The 13,390-nt window shown below is 31.1% G+C and overlaps 9 protein-coding genes across 9 annotated transcripts; 5 read left to right on the forward strand and 4 right to left on the reverse strand.

Annotated features, from left to right (window-relative positions):
- Positions 1–2: 2 nt before the first annotated feature.
- On the forward strand, positions 3–1,061 carry EIN_526280 (hypothetical protein; the record flags this gene model as incomplete). Its single annotated transcript, XM_004256326.1, has 1 exon — positions 3–1,061. A coding segment is annotated over one exon (1,059 nt), but the record flags the coding sequence as incomplete, so codon positions are not given.
- Positions 1,062–1,111: 50 nt separating this feature from the next.
- On the reverse strand, positions 1,112–2,527 carry EIN_526290 (hypothetical protein; the record flags this gene model as incomplete). The annotated part of the gene is made up of 2 exons (XM_004256327.1): positions 1,112–2,342; positions 2,397–2,527. 2 exons carry the CDS (start codon positions 2,525–2,527, stop codon positions 1,112–1,114), a joined length of 1,362 nt encoding a protein of 453 aa, XP_004256375.1.
- Positions 2,528–2,622: 95 nt separating this feature from the next.
- Positions 2,623–3,762, forward strand: EIN_526300 (hypothetical protein; the record flags this gene model as incomplete). The annotated part of the gene is made up of 1 exon (XM_004256328.1): positions 2,623–3,762. The coding sequence occupies one exon, from the start codon at positions 2,623–2,625 to the stop codon at positions 3,760–3,762; it is 1,140 nt and encodes a 379-aa protein (XP_004256376.1).
- A 113-nt stretch (positions 3,763–3,875) lies between these two features.
- Positions 3,876–4,451, forward strand: EIN_526310 (pre-mRNA-splicing factor SLT11, putative; the record flags this gene model as incomplete). Its single annotated transcript, XM_004256329.1, has 1 exon — positions 3,876–4,451. The coding sequence occupies one exon, from the start codon at positions 3,876–3,878 to the stop codon at positions 4,449–4,451; it is 576 nt and encodes a 191-aa protein (XP_004256377.1).
- Positions 4,452–4,601: 150 nt separating this feature from the next.
- EIN_526320 (hypothetical protein) lies at positions 4,602–5,854 on the reverse strand (the record flags this gene model as incomplete). Its single annotated transcript, XM_004256330.1, has 2 exons — positions 4,602–5,690; positions 5,771–5,854. The coding sequence occupies 2 exons, from the start codon at positions 5,852–5,854 to the stop codon at positions 4,602–4,604; spliced, it is 1,173 nt and encodes a 390-aa protein (XP_004256378.1).
- Positions 5,855–7,143: 1,289 nt separating this feature from the next.
- EIN_526330 (hypothetical protein) lies at positions 7,144–7,755 on the forward strand (the record flags this gene model as incomplete). The annotated part of the gene is made up of 1 exon (XM_004256331.1): positions 7,144–7,755. The coding sequence occupies one exon, from the start codon at positions 7,144–7,146 to the stop codon at positions 7,753–7,755; it is 612 nt and encodes a 203-aa protein (XP_004256379.1).
- A 1,182-nt stretch (positions 7,756–8,937) lies between these two features.
- On the forward strand, positions 8,938–9,954 carry EIN_526340 (hypothetical protein; the record flags this gene model as incomplete). Its single annotated transcript, XM_004256332.1, has 1 exon — positions 8,938–9,954. The coding sequence occupies one exon, from the start codon at positions 8,938–8,940 to the stop codon at positions 9,952–9,954; it is 1,017 nt and encodes a 338-aa protein (XP_004256380.1).
- A 144-nt stretch (positions 9,955–10,098) lies between these two features.
- EIN_526350 (hypothetical protein) lies at positions 10,099–10,639 on the reverse strand (the record flags this gene model as incomplete). Its single annotated transcript, XM_004256333.1, has 2 exons — positions 10,099–10,332; positions 10,418–10,639. The coding sequence occupies 2 exons, from the start codon at positions 10,637–10,639 to the stop codon at positions 10,099–10,101; spliced, it is 456 nt and encodes a 151-aa protein (XP_004256381.1).
- A 1,039-nt stretch (positions 10,640–11,678) lies between these two features.
- EIN_526360 (calcineurin subunit B, putative) lies at positions 11,679–12,212 on the reverse strand (the record flags this gene model as incomplete). Its single annotated transcript, XM_004256334.1, has 1 exon — positions 11,679–12,212. The coding sequence occupies one exon, from the start codon at positions 12,210–12,212 to the stop codon at positions 11,679–11,681; it is 534 nt and encodes a 177-aa protein (XP_004256382.1).
- Positions 12,213–13,390: the final 1,178 nt, after the last annotated feature.

A 13,390-nucleotide genomic window follows, 5' to 3' on the forward strand; every position in this document is an offset into this window, starting at 1 on the left:
GTTTTGACGTTGAAAGTACCAAAAAAAGCCAACAAATGATTGAAAAGATGAAGCAGAGTTTCGAAGAAAAGAAACAGGAAAAGAGCCTTTTAGAAAGTGAGGGACAGAAAGTGAACGAAAGCATCGACGATTTGCAAATTAGTGAAACCAACTCCAGAGAGGCGATAATGAAAAAACAGTTACAAAAAAATAATTACCAAAATGACAAAAGATTTGCGGGATTGTTTGAACAGAAGGCGCAAATTGAAAGCCAAATCAAAGTTGAAGAAGATAAAAATTTGATTAACAAAATTGGAGAGTGTGAAAAGAAGAAGAAAAACATTGAGAAGGAACGCGAGAAGAATGAGAGTGATAGAATGAAGTTTGAGGGGCAACTTGAGGAAATCAAAAAATCGATCAAAAAGGCTGAAGAAAAGAAAAAGAACATCGGGAATGATGGCAAACTCGAGCAAGAATACGACTATTTGACGTTTTTGAAGATTGGTCAGACAAATGTTATATCTGACTTGAATAAAATCATCGTCTCTGTGGATAGTGCAATGGCAAAATACCACGAGGAAAAAATGAAAGAGATCAACAACACAATTCATGATTTGTGGGATGGGATTTACATTGCAAACGATATCACAGATGTGAAAATTATTGCGGATGTTGAAGAAAAGAAAACGACAACACGAAGAAACTTTAGCTACAGAGTTGTCATGGTGAAAGATAATGTGGAAATGGATATGCGAGGGAGGTGCTCGATGGGGCAAAAAGCGCTCGCGTCTTTGATTATTCGAATTGCGTTGGCAAAGACTTTTTGCACGAAGTGTGCTGTTTTGGCACTGGACGAACCAACAATCAATTTGGACGCAGACCATTGCTCAAATTTGGCTACCCAATTGGTCAAGTTACTGAGTGATGATGGGAAGCTTGCACAGTTCCAAATATTTCTGATCACTCACGATCAAGACTTTGTCAAAAAGATGAAAGACTTTGGGAATGAGTTTTACAGAATAGACAGAGATCAAAACAACTGTTCGTGTGTGAAACGTGAAATAACGAGCACGCTTTTATGATTTACTTTTTGATTTGGGTTTATTACAAATAACAAATAAAACTTGACGACTTAGTCTTGTTTAGTGTGGCTCCATTCGCATGTTTCATCCTTACTTTCACATAGTTCCGCAGAAGCTACAGCGTCTTTCTCCATCTCTTCCTGTTTTTTCTCCGTTTTAAATTTTGCGGAGTACAATGCAAAAATGTCTTTGACCGCAAGAGTCATTACAAGGAGTATTGGACCGATGATACACCCGAAAGTCCCAAAGACATAAATCCCAAACACGACACTAAGACCAACGAAGTATGGCACAATATCTGGAATGAACGAGTAAAAGAACCCATCGATCACGAAATACGTCACTGCGTGCACTGTAATGAACCATATCATCCCAGTTGTGTTTCCTTGGAAAAACAAATACACTCCAGCTGGAAGCCAGACGACCATATTTGAGACGGCGGGGATTATTGAGAGTAAACCACATACAATTGAAGCGATCATTGAAAATGGAAGAAGTGCGAATTTGAATGTGAAAAACGTGAGAAAGAAATTTAAGAGGAAGAGGAGTAAATTCATAGTGATCAACTGAATCGATGTGTTCATCACACGTTCCCGGAGGATTGAGAGCACTTTCTTATCCAAAGGAAGGAACGACGAGAACATTGGTAGAAATGCCTCTTTGTATATCAAGAAGTACATGAGACTGTATATGAAAATGAATAAAGCAAAGATGTTATCGGACACTGACGACGCTAAGTTAAAGATTAAAGTTGGCTGGAAATTGCTACTTACTTGTTTTAACACATTTAATAAAGTGGTTTTTAATACCTCCAATTGAAGATACTTTGTGAGGTTGAAAGAGTCTAATGTATTCAGTATTAATTTGCCAAAGTAGGTATGTTCGAAATTAGTTAAATACATATTAAAAGTGTTGTCATCAAGTTGTTTGATGTTTTTGGAAAGAATTGTTATTAAGTCTTGGACTTCATAAACACTTTGTTTGATCACCACTGTCGATAACACAGAGGACAACGCAATTAATAAAATGATGATTAATAGGGAAGTCAACGTGCGGCGGTTGATACAAAGAAACACGACAATTAACACCATAGGAATGAGTGTGAATAGACTCGGGGTGGAGGAAACGACCAACTGAATTAATGGGATAATTCCAAGAATGATAAATATAGCAAAGGTATACCATCGTCGTGGATACACTATAGAGTCTATTTTGGTGATTACTGCAAGCACAAAATCAAATGGGTAACTTAGAACCATACAGAAAAAAATGGACCAGAAACTATATGTCATTAAGACTATTAGTTTGTAATTGAATTAAAAAGAAAGAACAAACAACGCTTGGAAATATAACGAGATCATAAGATAGTCACAATACAAAATCCCAAACACAAATAATATAACACCAACTATCGTCGTATACTTAAAAGAAGCAATGGTCACATCCTCCTTTGTTGGTGTGTTCATTTGTGTTTTTTTTAATTTTTTTAATAGTTCTTGTTACTAATTGTTTTTTTAGAGAACTTGATTGTTAGATGAAAGTTCTTGACCGATATTCCGCAATGATTATATCGCAATACTTCGTTTCGGTAAATGATATGTTCAAGTTGACTTTGGTGTGTCAAAAGTTTAAAGAGATTCCTAATATGTTTCATTATAACCCATTTCCTATTACTAAGCATCAACTTACAATGTTTCCTCATATTGAAACATTCCATTTTTACAACAAAACCTCGTTTTTTCAAACCAAAATTAGGGTTTGCATTCATTTTGAAATTAGCTTTGCGACAAAACTGCAACTCGAAAAAAAGTATGGAAAAACAACTCAATTTACAAGGGTGGTTCTTAAAGAGGAAGAGGCACAAGCAACAACAATTTTTACGATACCAAAGAGTGTGACAGTCTTGGGGTTGTCAACGTTTGCTCTTCGCAATTTCATGAAACTTATTCTTCCAAATAATATCCACGAAATACACGAAAACTGCTTTTCACAGTTGTATTGCCAGAACATTGTAATACCAACAACAGTGACGTTTATTGACTCAAGGGCATTTTCATTTTGTATGATAAAAACAATAACAATCCACAACGGACTTTATCTCAATGAAAATGCATTTGACGAGGACTTTTTAGAAGAAATTATATTGCCATACCCTTCAGTTTTTGATGGTCTGGCGACTGAAAAGATGGAAAAAATATTGAAGAAAAATGGTGTATTTTGTCGCAATGTTGTTGCGACAAAATTAAACATAAAAAATGGAGTTGTCAAAATTAAAAAGAATGCAGTAAAAATATCCGACGGGTATGCACAAAACACTGGATTTCTTTCTCAAATTGTTTTTGGAGAGTCTGTTCGAGAAATTGGCGAGTACGCGTTTTTTAATTGTTGTGGCCTCACGTCACTCAATTTACCCACAACGATCCGAACACTAGGGGTTGGATGTTTTTCGAAAAACAAAGATTTAGTAGAAGTTACAATACCCAAGTCAATTCATCGAATTCCTTCGGCCTGTTTCAAAGCGTGTTTTCGCCTCTCTAAAATACATTTTGAATCAAAAATTTCATCTTTTGGTAAAAATTGGATGAAAGATACAAAGTTGGATATTTCAGACACTTTAACAAACAGTGAAGAAACTGATGAAGTGAAAGACAAGAACTTTTTGTTGAGGAAATACTATGCAATCAATGCCTTTGTTGAGTGAACTGACTATTTGAAGGTATCTTTTTAATAGTTTTATTATATTATTAATTTATGGTTAAATTTACTTTAACATGTTTTTCATAGAAATGGTGTAAACTGGAAAATTACAAAGGAATGAGTCGAACGGAGTATCCCATGATATGCAATGACTGCCTTCCAAAAGAGAAATACATAAAAATGGTTCGGTGTCGGAAGGGAGCTGCGTGTAAGTTATGTGAACGCCCGTTTGATGTTTATCGATGGCATATGGCCGATTCAAATAGGCAGAAAAAGACTGAGATCTGCTTAGACTGTGCAAAGACAAAGAATTTGTGTCAGTGTTGTGTGATGGATTTGGAGTTTAATATTCCGTATTATGTCAGAGATGCTGCACTCGCACAAGTTAATGCCGAAGTGACAACAACAAGTGCTGTTGATGCAAAGAATACGCGGTGGATGTTAGACTCTGCCAAAGAGCGACTAGCAATCGAAGGGAAAAGTGATTTTGACAAAATTGATCAAGAGAAGGCTGCTAACTTATTAATAAAGAAGCACAATTATCAATCGAATGTGCCAGGCATGCCCAAACGTGATGTTACTAAAAAGGAAGATTCCAACCTGAAAGAGAAAGAAAAGAATGAAACTAACAGTAAAGTTAAAAAGGCGTACGTCGAAAAGAAGCCAAAGAAACACCAAAGTTTTTTGAAGTAATGTAAGACTATTTTGATTGACTCTGACTGTTTTAGAGTGTTAATTTGATAATAATAATATAACAATACTATTACTATAATAATATAATATTATTATTACTATAATACTATAAATAATAATACTATAATAATAATAAAGTATGAAAAATGCTCAATTTTCATCGTTTTTCAGATATGCAAGTGAAGGATCTCTAGAAGCAAGAAGTTCTCGGAGATACTTGATTTCTTCTTCCAAGTCCTTGATTTCCATTTTCATCGACGTCATTTTCAACAATAAGTCACTTTTGTCTTTCTTTGTGTTGCTCGACAAAGACTCCAACTCTGAGATGAGGCGTGTGTATATTCGAGTTGTTTCCATTTCAGAGGAGAAGTGCAATTGAAGCAACACACCCGACTCTCGAGTCACAAATTGGACGATATTTCTCCACTCAACTTGCATTCGTGGCAACAATTGCTTTACTTGTTCTTTATCTATCCACTCGAGTGTGATATCCGCATTCTCCGCATCTGCATTTTTGAACTGAAGAATACGAGAGTCCACACTTTGCCTCTTATCTGTCGCAAAGTCTTTCAAGTAGGTTTTCCACTTCTCGGAGTCGTTTCCAGAGCTTTCATCTTGTGGGTCGGCAAACCACTGAACGACTGTGTTAACCGTTCTAAGGGAATTACACTCAACTTCGCTCTTTGTTTCAAGTCCCGACACAAGAGCTGGGCCTATGAGTTTAACAAAGACAAGTGCTCTCAGTGCGCTCACTTCGACCATAGGAGTACGACTATGGAGTTCGACAAGAGCACGAGACATGAAATACAAAAACGTTGGTGAGAATTTGAACGTAATAAAAAGCTCCATCAATTTGTAGATGATGTCCTTTACCTTCTCTAAAGACTTTTCAAGCATCGGGTTTTTGGCTGTGATGTTGATCTCAGCACCAAATTCCTTCACAAAGTCACAAACCATATCTTGGCACTTATTTAAAAACTGCTCTAATTCATGGTCTAATATCACTTTAATGACTCGACTGTATGTCGTGTTCTTTTTAAATATGGTTTGTGGCATGCGGAAGTTGTCTTCTATCTCTCGGACTATTAAATAGCGCAAAAACTGCTTGATATACCCTTCTTGTACATAATACCCTACAACCATTGAGATGTTCGAAAACAACTCTTCGGGAGTTGACATCTGGGAGCAAAAGTGTTTAATCACACCCGTTGGAATATCGTTTGTTAAGTTCAAAAGTAACTGGTCGTTAGCATTTTATTATTATGGTTTTATTATAGTTATATTTATAAATACAAATACAATGCTGAAAAAACACAAACAGTTTGAAGAGGGTCTATCTCACACCCAACTAAATCAGATGAGCGCGTGCTTAATGAAATACGAGTAGGTTGCGAACTTGACATTGAAAACTTCTTTTTTTTTCAGTTCTGATGTATTTTTATGTATTTTCTCTCTTGTATTTTACTGATAATATTTAGTTTTTTATTAATATTTATAACTATATAATCTTTTGTTTATGAATAGGTTTTTAATTAGTAAAAATAACCATTTGATATTTAACTTGAATAAATTGTTAAATCTTCATTTTCAAGATATTAAAAAAATAAATAATATCATTTTATTATAATATTATTATTAGTTAAATAATAATATAATATATATTATACTTTTATATGGTAAATATTATTACTAATATCATTTTAGTTGATTTACAACTTTTGTTTTTTATTCTTTAAATGTTTTTTTTTGTGGAAAATACAAATAATTATCAATCCATAATTTACGAATTAATTATTCGATTTTTTTTAACTATCTGGTCAATAACTTTTGTTAACAACTTAAAATGGTCAGTTCCAATTTCAGACCAAATAAGCAAATTTCATTTATTTTATTGACTGATCTTTACCATATATAAGCTATTAAGTTTTAATATAATAATCATTAACTGAACAACAAAAAGTATTTTTTAAACAATCAAACAAAGTAGAATCTAAAGTGTGGTAAAATCAAATACGATCTGATATATGATTATACTTAAGATATATGCCTTTGTTGTCACATTCAATAAAAGTGTTAAGTTTGACATGAACAGCTGACAAATGTACAACATGTTAAACCCAAATAACAAAATTAATTTTAGCAACCAGCATTATTTTTGTGATTAAACGTTTGTGAAAACTATTGAGTGTTTTTCTTTTTTGTACTTTTTATGCCAATGATTGTAATTACTTTTAAAAATGGGTATGAAAAAAATTTGGAAAAATTTCAAGTAATCGTAATTTTCTAAATTCTATATATATGTGATCGTTTTTCGGTTACTTTTGATTTATTGGATCTCAAACATGTCAAATATTAATGTTTCTTTAAAAACAATTATAAGATTTGATGTTTAATTATACAATATCCGTTTTATTCCATAAATAACATATTTATCAGTAAAGAAAACGAAGGTTTTTTATTAAGTGTTTAACTACTAACAGAACGGGATATATACATTGATACAATTCAAAATTGAATTACTGTTTACAGAAAAAAATAAAATAGCCTTTATTTCATGTTTTGTAAACACAATTCTATAAACATATTAAACAACGTTTTCTAAAAATAAACAATGATTGAGATACAACTCGGGGAACCCTTCCATGATTATTCGTTTTACAGGTATATAGTGTTTTAGAAAACTGTATAATTAATGCTTTGCCATAATATGGATAAGAAGCACCTCAGGATCACAACCAGAGGACCAGGAAAAAGTGAGAAATATAAAAATTATAGAAATTATCAAGTATGCCAACAATCTGTCTTTCTATTAATCATTAGCAAATATGCATCTGTCGAGTTGAACAAGCCAATAAAACGGAGTATAGCGACGCTTCAATTTTTAAACGTCAAACAAATAACTTTTGGAAAAAATGATGTTATAAAAGTCTCAGAATTTAACGAAGAAAGGTGTGTTGAAAAGATGGAACGAGAAAGAAAAAATGGGATCAATGACAAAGAGGCTCTACAAAGGTTTGAAAACTTTAAATTTGTCGAAGCGCTTCATTTTCTGGGTGATATCCTATTGGAACTTGGGTTTCAATTCTCAGTCAAATGGTCACCTGGAAAACACAATACAGAAAAGGCAGAGACCGTGAACGCTATTTTCTACAAAGGTAAGAAGATATTTAACATTGAAAGTATCAAAGAAGTTGGGAAAGAAGTCAATAAGTATATACACAATATGGTTAAAACACGGAACACGTTTGTTATGAATAGCTCAGATGTGTGTCTTAACTCGCTGCTACAACTTATCATAAAATAATCTATATTTTAATATTTATTATGATATTTTTTTATTATTTTTGCGATAAATATTTGTCGAATTAAATTCGTTTTTTATCAATAAGTCATTTTCTATTTTTTGTTTTTTATTTTTTTCTACTAAAATGTTTGAGTAAAATAAGGAAATTGGTTTTGTAGTTCTTGCATGATTGAACTTCCCACTTTTCGTTAATTATGTTTAATGACTTATTGCTTTTTATGTAGAATTTATTAGGTGGCTTTTAAAATGCATACTTTTTGTTTTGAATTCAAAATTGCTTATTTATTTTTGCTGAATTTAGCAACACAAAATAAAATTCATTTCTTTTTTTAGTTTTCCATATTATACAGCCAAATGCGTCTATTTGTCGTAATTATAATTGTCGAAGTTGCTTAATTGTCGCACAATTGGCCAATCATTTTGGTGTACGACAATTAAATATTTTGTTCTCGAATCTGTAACTTTTGTTGAATTAAAAACCAAATTTTTTATAAAAAATAAATTTCAATATTAAAAAGAATTTTCTACAAAATTCACTCATTTACCACAAATAGATAATTTTTTCTGCTGGATTTACGACAAATAGATACCTTTGACTGTAATTGCATTTTTAATTAATAAAAATAATTATAACCATAGTTTTAATTAAATTTTCCAAAAATTATATTCGAATAAATTAATAATAAAAATGCTAAGAAAAATAACTAACTTAAACTAAAATTTGAATTAATAATATTATCATTAATCTTATTAATTAAAACTATTGTTATTAAATTAATAATATTTTTTTATTAATAACAAAAATAATTTAATTTTTGTTTAGTTTATTTTGTTTTAAATAAATTTTAACCACCAAATTTTTTTTTTCTTTGAGAAAAAAAAATAACAATCATCATAAATAACAAATTTAAAAAACCAGTTTTCTATTTTAAAACATATATTTGAGGAATTCTTAAAAATAATAAAAAAGTCAAATTATTTCATTAATTATTTAATAAACCATTTATTATAGTACAATTTTACTTTGTCAACCCTTTTTTTTTCTTTTCCAAAAAGTGAAGAAAAAATAAAACTCAATTATTGAGGAAACCCCGTTTTGTTAAATCAAAGAGCCAATCGAATGAAAGAAAATTTATTATATCACGACAATAAGGAAAAAAGTGAAGAACATAATAAAAAAGAATGAGACGCCGCCACTTAGTACCACTAATAGAAAAAGACGAAGACTTTGTAACGTCAATCACAGAGACTCATCACAGAAGAGCAATGATCAAAGAAGATGGAAAGTGGCGAAGACGGTCAATAGTGTCTGCCGAATCATCTCCAGCCAAAGAAAATTTGGGTTCTTGTCTGAAACCCCGACTCCCACAACCGCCAACAGTGAAAGTAATAACACAACACGTCCCAAAAATTCAAACAACAATTGCAAGGAAAATTCAACTCAAAAGTGATGAAGAGAAAAATATGGAAATTGTACCTGAAACAAACGACGACGAACTGAGTCAGTCTCTTCTTGAATTACTCGATACATTTGACACCAACGATGTCGTTGGTACAACACAACCTTTAGAGAAACAACAGGATAAAAGTGATCAAGACGTTTTTCTTTTAAACATTTCAAAGAGTGAGAATGTAGTACAAAGAAAGGAAAACACAGAACAACAAGAGATTATAGACGTCGACGACAAAAATTCCGTATCAATGGAAATTGAGAAGGACAATATCTCTGATGGTACTGATTCTATTGATTGCGACAATGAAGTTTCAATTCACGAATTGAGTGTTTTAAAACAACCAAAGAACATGACCCAAATTCCCGACGTGTCAAAAGACGAAGAAATAAGTGACGACGAATGGGCGCAACCCGTTTTTAAGTCTTATAAAAAAGAAAAGGATGTTCTACGCTCCGACAAGACATTATTACAAGACGGAGACTACTTTGGTGTATCAACACGAAACCAATTTATAGCATCGCAAGCTGGATGTATTGGACAAGACTCCGATGATGAAGACGAACAACACAATGACTTCCTCACACCGTCACAAGCAAATTTCATCTCGGACGAACCACCAACGCAAGTCGACAACGCGTTTTATGCTCTTTCTCTATCATCACAATGTCCATCACAGTTCACAGACTCTAAAAAGAAGGTTGTCCTCAACAAGCTATTTGGTAACACTTCCATGTTTAATAAATGATTTGGTGTGTCTCTGTGTACATCTTCCGTTATGCTTCAAGTGAATAACAAATGCTATCAATTATAATTAATTAACTATACATTAATAGTTTTTGAGTGTCAGGTACATACGAAGAAATCACTTAATTAGCAAACAGAAACAGAATTAGTCCCACTCCCAGCTGTTGTAGAACCCAAACCTGAGAAGTGAGAAAAAGGAAGTCAGGAGGTTGATGACGAAGTCTGCGATAACTGGGCCGATCCAAGCAAAGTCCATAAAAATGCTACAGAAGGTTGCGTACCCTTTAGAGTCTTCTTTGTTACACGATGACCTCATCACGAGAGAAAGAACGAATTGTAAAATTGTGATCGCGAAAGATGTTGCGGACATGATGAAAACCTGAGTGTCAGTACGACTGGTAGAGTCTGTGTGGAGTCTTCTTAACTCGACAAAAAGTCTTCTTAAAAGACGTGAAAGAGCAAACATTCAGGAACATCTTTCGCACTGAAAAAGCACACGCGAGGCAGATGTTGATGAAAATAAGGTTTTGCATCAAAGCAGCTAATGCGTTTAACACGATGTTGAGGATCTGCGATCCATGACGGACAGCAACAGATATCTCATATATGTAATATCCAGAAAGCGCGACAAAACACACACCACATAGAATCAGAAAAATGTTAAATACCACTTTCACGACTTTCATTCAGTAGTCGAGTTTGATTTTTGAGTTGAAACGTTGAAGAAAGTTTTTTGTTTTTATTGATGATGGGGTTGAAGTTTTTTAGGCGATTGAGACGTCATTTTAAGCTTTTTTGAGTATAAAAAAATGAATGGAATTTTTGAATTTGTCGTTTTAGAGAAGGCATATTTAGGTGTTGGTAGTTGGATGATATTCTTATTAGATTGTATTGTTATAATAAACCAAACTATTAATAAAATAGAAATAAAAACAAAAGAAAATGTTCAAAAAAGGTTGAATTGCTGTGCATTCAAAAGCTATTATTACACTTTTTAGACTCTTTTCGTTAATTAATTGTTTTAAGTTAAAAAAAAAAGTTCATAGAAAATGGAAAATATTTTTCTTTTTTATTAGTTCTTTATTGATTTTGTAATGATTGATAGAATAATTATATTAAAAATATTACTAAAAAATATAAAAATTGTTTTTTATTAATTTAGCTAAAATTATTAAAAATTGATAAAAACTATATTGTATTAATATTTTAATTAGAAAGAATGTTAAATATATTTAGCAATAATCAAGTCGACAAACTATTTTTGTATTTGTTATAATTTATATAAATATTATAAAAATATTAATAATAATACTAAAAAGTGTTTTATTTTTTAATTAATAATTTTAGTTAATAAATAATAATTCATTTTCTTTTTTTATTTTTTGTTACGTTTTTCCAACAAATTATTAATTATAACTTTGCATTACATTTGACGAAAAAAATAGTCAGAGACCAAATAATTGTAAGAAGTAAAACAAATAGTTTTAAAACTTTAATTAAGAACTATTATAAAAATAGATTTCAGTTTCTTACCATTTTTGGTGTTCCTTTTTTTCATTTTTTAAAACCCGTTATTTTCAAGATAAATAACGGGAAATACACCCTTTTGACAATTATCTGGTCTCTGATAATTACTTGGTCAACTTTATTCACAAAACTATAATTTTAACGACATTTGAGACACTTTATTTATTGAATCACAAAAAGGAACTTACTGATAAAAAATTAGACGAGGTTAATAGTAATTTTACCACCAAGAGCTGCATTGTTGAGGATGACTTTTGAAAATTCTTCAAAATTAATTAGGCCATCACCATCCAAGTCAGACTCTTTCATACTAGCTTCGGCGACACTATTTATAGTTTGCTCTGGGAACGATTCAAAGAGTTGAATGGCGTTGACAAGTTCGTCTTTACTGATTTTCCCATCCTCGTCGGCGTCGAAGATGTTGAATGCAAATTTGATCTTGTCGTTCTCTTTGCCTTTGTCAGACAGTGTGACCAATGTAGCGACAAATTGTACAAATTGGACTTGCTCGTTACCATCATACCGGTCAAATAATTCAAACAATCGACGGGTAACAGGATTTGACATCAAATCCTCAACCTCATCGGGATCACAATCTTCATCCCCTTTGTCAATACTATTTAGTCTTTTAAATTGTGTGAATGCCCGACGTAACTCGCTCGGCTTCATTTGAGTGTCTTTAATCATTTGTTGAAGACTCGCCTCTGTTAATGTGCTCAAGTCGTTTCCCATTATTAACAATTATCTAGTTCTTAATAATTATCAACTCTTTTATTATATTTAATAATTAAACTATTCTAATTACTAGTATTGTCCATTAGTTTACTTATTAATTAAATTATTATTTTATAGAAGTTATAACATTATCATTAGAAAGATTTTTTTGACAAATAAACAGGACGATTGTATCTACATCTACATCTACATATATACGTTTGTCTAACGTGTATATTTATTTATTTATTTCAGTTGTACGTTATTCTTGCGCTTCTTAATAGTATTTTATTAATAAGCAATATACTATAAATATAATTATTTTTACTAATTTTAATAATAAATTGTGATGATTTTTCAATACGAACGATAGTTAATTTTTACTAACTATCGTTTTATTCAAGTTTAGTTCCTTAAGAAAAGATAAAATTTTAAATAAATTATCTTTTGTTTGATGAATTAATTATTGTTTTAAATAGTAATTGTATAAACAGACAGACAAACACGTTTTTGAAATTAAAAAAAGAGGTTAAATAATAAAATAGTTAAAAATTAGAAAAAAGTATTTGTTATTTAAATGAGATTTAAAATACTAATAAGAAATAAAAAGGTATTTGAAGTAATAATATTAGAATGAAAACTTTTTTATACTTTAATACTTTAATATGTTATACATTTAACATATGTATCATCTTTCAATAAGGTGTGATAAAAACATAAAAAACATTAACAATTGAAAATAATGGAGGTCTTGATAAATAATTAATAAAAAGTGTTAGATAGGTATATCAAATTGATTATAAACAAAAACAATTGTTGAACAAACACAAAAATTTTAAGAAAGACAACACCAAAGATATAAAGAAGTTGTTGAATGTTATTTCTGCGTGCAGACTAAGATACCGAGTCTATAATACAAATAAATTGTGTTTGGTTTAACGAACCAAACATTATATGATTTTGTACAATAAACACATGTTATGTAAATTAGAATGAATGTTTAAAATAAGTTGATGTGTATATGTAATGTAAGTTACAAGCATTTTATAAAAAAAAGATATTTAAAAATGGATTAACAACACGTATCGGCGATAGATTGTAACATGTACATCAAGATAATAACAACTTTATATCAAATAATAGTCAATTTTTATAATTGACCAGTAATAAAGTTGTGTAAATAAACACCAGAACAA

Source organism: Entamoeba invadens (assembly GCF_000330505.1).
Source record: "Entamoeba invadens IP1 unplaced genomic scaffold scaff_1105074725249, whole genome shotgun sequence".
NCBI lineage: Eukaryota > Evosea > Mastigamoebida > Endamoebidae > Entamoeba > Entamoeba invadens.